Source organism: Lipotes vexillifer, unplaced genomic scaffold, assembly GCF_000442215.2.
Source record: "Lipotes vexillifer unplaced genomic scaffold, Lipotes_vexillifer_v1.1 scaffold69, whole genome shotgun sequence".
In the NCBI taxonomy this organism is placed as follows: Eukaryota; Metazoa; Chordata; class Mammalia; order Artiodactyla; family Lipotidae; genus Lipotes; species Lipotes vexillifer.
In genome coordinates, this window is record NW_006790942.1 from 4,914,573 (window position 1) to 4,920,965 (window position 6,393).

A 6,393-nucleotide genomic window follows, 5' to 3' on the forward strand; every position below is an offset into this window, starting at 1 on the left:
CGCCCCCGCCGCGCCAGGCCCCGCTCGGCTGTCAGTCAGGCGGCGGCGCGCCCCGATTGGGCCGGCGGCCGCCGGGGAGCGGGGGCAGCATGTTGGGATGCGCGCTACTTAAGGTCCCGCTGCGTGAGCCATTGACGTGTTTGGAGCTGGAGACGGCCTGGGCGCTGGTGAAGCGGCAGCCCGAGGTGAGTAGTTCCCCGCCCTTGCCTCTGCGGCGGCTGCCGGGCTGCGGGAAGAGACTGGCGCGCCTGGGCCGCCGCGGGGCTCGCATCCGCTTCTCCGGCGTGACGCCGCTTCCACCGGGCCTCGCCTGGGCGCGGGCCCCTTGCCGTCACATCCTACCCGCAACACGAGTCTCCTCGGGCCGGGGACGAGGAAGTTGCCCCCTGCCTGGGCACCCCCGGCCCTTCCTTCACCCTTCTTCCCAGCCTTTGGAGCCTAAATGCCTAGCCCTGCCCCCAGTTCCCTGCGTTTTTCCTCTCCCCCTGCTCTTCTGGGCGCCGTCGAAGGTGAAGGTCGGGGCAAGGTGGGTTCACCTGCGCCCGCCGTCGGGGGGCCGGGCAGCTCGTTGGAGGTAGCGGGGCCTGGGGCTCGCCTGGCTCCAGAGTCTCCGCTCGCCTTCCCCGCCCCCTCCGCAGGGCCACCGCTACTTCCTGACCCTGCCTGCCTGCACCCAGCCGTGGGTTAAAGGCTTGAGGGCCTCGCAGGACGTGTTTCAGCTTCCCGACGGTTGCCCTGCGGTGTGGGAGGGCCGCAACCCCTGCCTGGGCAAGGACCAGCACGGGAGGGGTGGGCTGGACGGGTCAGCAGCGTTCGCGTGCCCCTTCCCTTGCAGAGCTGCTCGGAGTGGCGACCCGAACCACTGGGTGGGAAATCAAGAAATAGTTTTTAAAGCAGTTTGCCCTTTGGAAAAGATTTTAGAGCTATTCCTCAAACGTGCTGTGCTTTTGCGGCCCCTCTCTCAAATCGTTGGTTTCTTTCTGACTGTCCCCTGCAAGTAGAGCTTCGTCACGTTTGTTTGGTACCTTCAGAAACTAAGTAGATAAGGCCTCGCTGGCGGAACACTCGATCTTCAGCCCCGCTCCTCACTGTAAACTGACATTTCCTCTTCATTTCCAGTTGATACATGAGGATTCATGCAAAGAAGGTGACAGTCGGAAATCCAAACTTAGATTGACTTGTATTTAGAATCCGGAAGGGAGAGGAAATGAAAGGTGGATAAACTCCTACAACAGACCTGACTCGGTACATGTGATGTGACCTCGGTGTTGTTTGTAAAGAATTCCTGACCCATGACAACGATAAAATGCGAAGCAGAACACTTTCACAGGAGGCAGGCAACCTGAGTTCTTGTCTGCGTCTGATCGTTGTTGAGATTATATCCAAGGCATATGAACAGCTAAGCAGAGTCCTTTGCTCTCACAGCATAGGACAGATGTAGAAAGGAAGGCTGTGAATTTTCTTAGTGCCCTCACCTCTCATAAGAAGAAGTGAAGCCTGCAAAAGAATTGTATTCAGGAGAGGAAGACGCTTCTACATATAGTTGAACAGCATCTTGAATTTCCTTTTTGCTAAGATGTTTCTGCTAGCCAGGTATACTCATGTATTGGTCAGTGAAGATCATAAAATAGACGGATTACTTAGTGGGTACTGAAAAGACCCCCGAACGATTAGACTTTTTTCCATCCTTCTTTGCAAAGGTTGTCTCCTTTAGCCTGGACATCGTGATCTTTCTCTTAATAGAGGAACGGAACTAGTTGACTCAAGATTCAGAATACCTTCACTTTTCAGGAGCTGGTGGGGTTTGGTTGTTTTTCCTGAATGTACTTTATTTCTTTTAACATGACTGATATGTTTTGATGGTCCCATCTTGGGCAAGAAAAGTAGAAACCATTTTGTACAAAAATTCTGAGCTCTGTCTGGTTATACTGATGCAGTTTTTATTCAGTGGTGTTTTTGGTAGGTCATACTGCATTATTTGCTGGCTTCTCCTTTGATCTCTAGGTAACAGACAGTTAAGCTAGAACACCATTCAGGAGTAAGTTCCTTAAACTTAGTGCAGAGCATTTAAAAATATTTGTGGGTGGCTTAATCGATAGTATGCCAATACGTTGAAATAAACAAAAAATTACCTTTTAGTAATTAACAGTTGATTATTAGTTTTTTTTAGTTTTCCCTTTTAGGTCATTTCTATGACATGTCTTAGAAGATAATAGTATACCAATTTCAATTAACTTCATTATAGAGAGTAGTTGTCCTGGGATAGAGTCGACATACTAACTTGTTATATGAGTATATGACTTGACTTGGAATCACTAATTGGCCCTTAGAGAACTGTGGTCATCTTTAATGGATAAAGGCTTCTTCAGAGCTGTATCTGTATCAGGCTTTAGTTGGAAGATGAATACTCCACAGTAGCATTCCCTGACTTCCTTCAACCCTGGGAAGTATCAGCTAAATAGAAGATGCCCCTGGAAGTTAAGTTTCAGATTTTCTTTTTTTAACTTTTCAGAATGTCAACTAAGTTAACAACTTTGTTTTGGTTTTGGTATATCGGCCACCCCAGGGCCGGCCATGGAGTAGACATTCACGTACTTTAGTTAACAAATGTTTTTGCTAAAGTTGGGTTGTACTAAAGTATTCCACCCTTATTTTGTGTGCTAATCCATGTATAATAAGGAAGTAACAGAGTGCACGCGTTATTCTTAGGTTTCGTGAATACATTTAATTGCTTAACCTTTAGAAATAGGAGTAAACTAAAACCAAATTTTAGCTGAACTATCTTTCTTTCTGGACATGGTAATCAAATTTCAGTAGATGCACTTTAGGAATTTAAATAAGGCCTTTGTGCTGAGGCACACGTCAGTGCAAAGGAGAATCACATCCAAGTCTTTACTCTGAAAATACAGAGGTTATATGAGTTCCTCACTGGATAATCATTATGGCAGAATTAACTTTTCAAGTACTTGTGGAGCTGATGAGATTTACTGGCTTATATTGTCATCCACTGTGTAACTCTTCCCCAATATCTGCCTGCAGGAAGAAGACAGGTAGGATGTCCGTGGTAGCTGGAAGGCTGAGAGATCCTGACATAAATCCTTGCTTGTTGGTAAGCCAGATCGCTTTTAATTGTCGCGAGTATTAAGTTGGAAAAACAGGCTTCTTCTGATTTTGTGGGCGTCAGTTTTCTGCAGTTCTTAAATAAAGTTATTTCTGTACGAGAAATATTCCTGGCCTGTGTATCCTTATTTCACTAGAGCATTTTTAGATATTCATAATCTAGCTAACAAGGATTCATCTCTTTTAAGGTTCCCTAATTTGTATAACATCACTGTTATACTAGAAAAGCACGTGTAACATTGAGGAAATTCTTGAGTCCAAACATGCAAGGATGGAAAGTAGGTATTTTTAAATGGTCACTGAAATTTATGTTTTGATAGCAATGATTTCATCATGTCCCTGAGGCAGCCTGGCTGAGGATAAGGGCTGATAACTGAATTAGACTATTTAAAGCCTGAAGGTTTTCACAAAGGTATCACGTAAACAAAACATTTTGTTGTAATGGTAAGGTTTTATTGGCATTTATTTGGTAAGATTAGCGGTTCTTACTTGTGGCATTGTCACCCTTGAATAATGCAGTCATCGGACTGGTGCTATGAAAATTATATTCCCGATCCTATATGCATTTTCCAAATATACACATTCATTAAATATTTAGCTTTGAAAATTAGCTTTGCTACACATATGAAATCTGTTTAACAGCTTTACTAAGTCTCTTTAGCTAGACCATGTTTCTTAGATCTGTGAAGCAAGTTACCTTCCCCTTTATTTAAAGCTTTCCTTTAGCTGGAGTCTCGGAATCATGCCTTTCACTTTGAAGTTTGTTTTCCAATCTACTTCCAGTTCAGACAGCTGAAATTTAACTCCCAAATGGCAGCTACCCTCCTTTGAACTCTTAGCCCTGTGTTGCTCCTTGTGGTTTTAAAGTGATATTAATGATAACCTATTAAAATTGCTTGCATAATTGTGTATTTACTTGCGTAATGGAGCAAATGATAGCCGAACATACGTTGAGATGAATGTCGTTAAGTTACCTTGATGCAGACCAGTCATTAGCAACTTAGGTTCTCGAAACCACCTTAACTCAAACATTCAAGTCCAGGTGAGAACTTGGAGGGGCGGAGAGCTGCCCTCCCAGTTGGGAGACTGAGTTTTGCTTCCACGTACAGCAGTGATTCCCTCCCCGCTCCAGCCCGCCTCGCATGGCTTGTGGGATCTTAGTTTCGAGACCAGGGCTTGAACCCAGGCCCCGGCAGCGGAAGCACCGAGTCCTAACCACTGGGCCGCCAGGGGACTCCTTGCACCGTGATCTTGAGCACGTCGCACCTTGCCTCGGCCTCTTCATTGAACGGTTACTGGGTTAAGTGATCTCAGTCAGTGCTTCGACTCAAATTCCTGTGATCAGGTGTTCAGAAAACTGACGCCACTGTGAAAAGGAAGATGTCTGCTTTGAGCAGAACTAATGCTGGGATAGTTGGAAAGATAATTCTGTTCCTGTTCATTATCTGTTCGTTCAGATGAACAAAAGAACTATTTCACATTACCTGCCCTGGGGGGGAAGCAGCTTCAGAAGTTCGTTTTGTTGCAGCTGCCGTTCCACCTCTTGAGTGATGCCTCTCTTACATATTTAAGGAATCTGATGCTTCCACCAGATGTATGGATGAAAATAACTATGACAGAGAAAGGTGTTCCACTCACTTCTTGAAGTACAAAAACTGCCGGAAGTTCTGGGTAAGCCCAGTTTGGTTACCTTTATGTTAAAACTCATCTGTTCTGCTTGAAACTGAAGCCTGAAGTTTGTCAGCACCCAAAGTCCTTTTTTAGCGATGGCTGTCGGAAACTTACCCCTAAAGGATCCTTGGGCGCTCTCGTTAGCTGCCTCACCCTCCGCCCACGTGTAAGGACGCAGCTCTGATAGAGGTGGGTCTTCCTAGTTGCATAAGTGCCTGGGGCCCTAAAGTGATAGCCTTGTTACAACTGGAGTTTTCTGGAGGTGAGCAGAATAGGTGGCTCGCCCCGTCACAACACGCATCAGGCTTCCTTTTCTCTTCCTCCTCTCCCGCCATCACCCATGGTCCCATTTTTGGCAGACGTTGCCGTGTAATTTCTGTTTCTCTGAGCACTGGATCCAGCTACTTCCTGTCCCTCTGCTAGCTTACCTGTTGGTTTCATTGGGCAGTTACTCCGTAGCTCCTCTCGATGGGCCTGAAGTTACAAAGTGTGTCCCCACCCCAGTTACAGTTAACATATTCCTGTAGGAATAATCACTTCTGTTTAATTGATAATCATCTGAAAACAGTATCTGGAGTCCTAGAATTCATTCTTTGTTTTTTTTTTTAAACTCGGTTTTTTTTGGTTTGTTTTTGTTTTTGTTTTTGTTTTTGCAGTACACGGGCCTCTCACTGCTGTAGCCTCTCCCGTTGCGGAGCACAGGCTCCGGACGCGCAGGACTCAGTTTTTTATGTTTCCTTTCTGAAGACCACAATAGCAGATTACTGGCAATTGATTAGCATTTAGTACTTGACTGATCTTGGTTTCTTCTTTTTCGCACATACACACAGAATTCTATCATGATCCAGAGAAGACGGGATGGAGTGAAGCCATCTATGCCTACAGCAGCAGAGAGAGACATAATCTTGGGAGCAATGGGCAAGATGCCCTATTGAATGTTTGCATTAAAGTGGTTTATTTAACTCAGAAGCAGATGAATATGTTTAATAAGTGGTTACGGTAACTTCTTAAGACCTTCCAGGCCTTACCCAGACAGATCTCTGATTCCACCAGGGGAAGCCCTGTGTCCTCTGTGTTTGCTCTCAGTGCCATAACGAGAGCAGGCCGCTCTGGCTGTGCCGTGTCACCGAGTTTACAAGACTTCCTGAAGGCAGGGGAGCGTCAGGAAAGTCCATGAAGAGTCGAGCTTTTCCACTGAGTTTCGAAAGAGAAGTAAGTCGGGAACGAGGAAGGACCTAATGGGGGCGAAAGGGAAGCAGTGCTTGTGATGTGAGTGACGACATGATGGAGGGAAAGCTGGAGCCACATCTGGAGAGCAGTGTGTAGACAGTTCCCCCTGGAGGGTGAGGTGGGGGACTGAGTGGTGGGGAGAAGACGGGAAGGTAAGTCCAGGGTGGCTGCGTGGTGGGCATCTAATCCCAGTGCGTTAGATCCCTGCCCTGACTTCACTCACGTACCTCGGTTTAAAAAGGTTGGGGAGCAGGGGAAAGGCAAGGTTGGCTGAAGTGGCATGAAGAACTGGCTGTCTTCATTTTCTTTCTTTAAGGAAAGGCTTAGTCAAAGGATTCTATAACTCAAATCTATGAATAGCGGGCAACCTTG

The 6,393-nt window shown here is 46.3% G+C and overlaps 1 protein-coding gene across 1 annotated transcript; it reads left to right on the top strand.

Moving 5' to 3' along the window:
• Nucleotides 1–3,046: 3,046 nt before the first annotated feature.
• On the top strand, nucleotides 3,047–5,726 carry CHCHD7 (coiled-coil-helix-coiled-coil-helix domain containing 7). Its single transcript, XM_007464043.1, has 3 exons — nucleotides 3,047–3,109; nucleotides 4,693–4,791; nucleotides 5,622–5,726. The coding sequence occupies exons 1-3, from the start codon at nucleotides 3,056–3,058 to the stop codon at nucleotides 5,724–5,726; spliced, it is 258 nt and encodes an 85-aa protein (XP_007464105.1). The 5' UTR covers nucleotides 3,047–3,055.
• Nucleotides 5,727–6,393: the final 667 nt, after the last annotated feature.

Bases quoted from the DNA above. Each gene is read 5' to 3' on its own strand.
- CHCHD7 (XM_007464043.1), top strand. From the start codon at position 3,056: ATGTCCGTGGTAGCTGGAAGGCTGAGAGATCCTGACATAAATCCTTGC. The intron at 3,110-4,692 runs GTAAGCCAGATC...TACATATTTAAG, and splicing joins ACATAAATCCTTGCTTGTTG to GAATCTGATGCTTCCACCAG. The intron at 4,792-5,621 runs GTAAGCCCAGTT...ACATACACACAG, and splicing joins AAAACTGCCGGAAGTTCTGG to AATTCTATCATGATCCAGAG.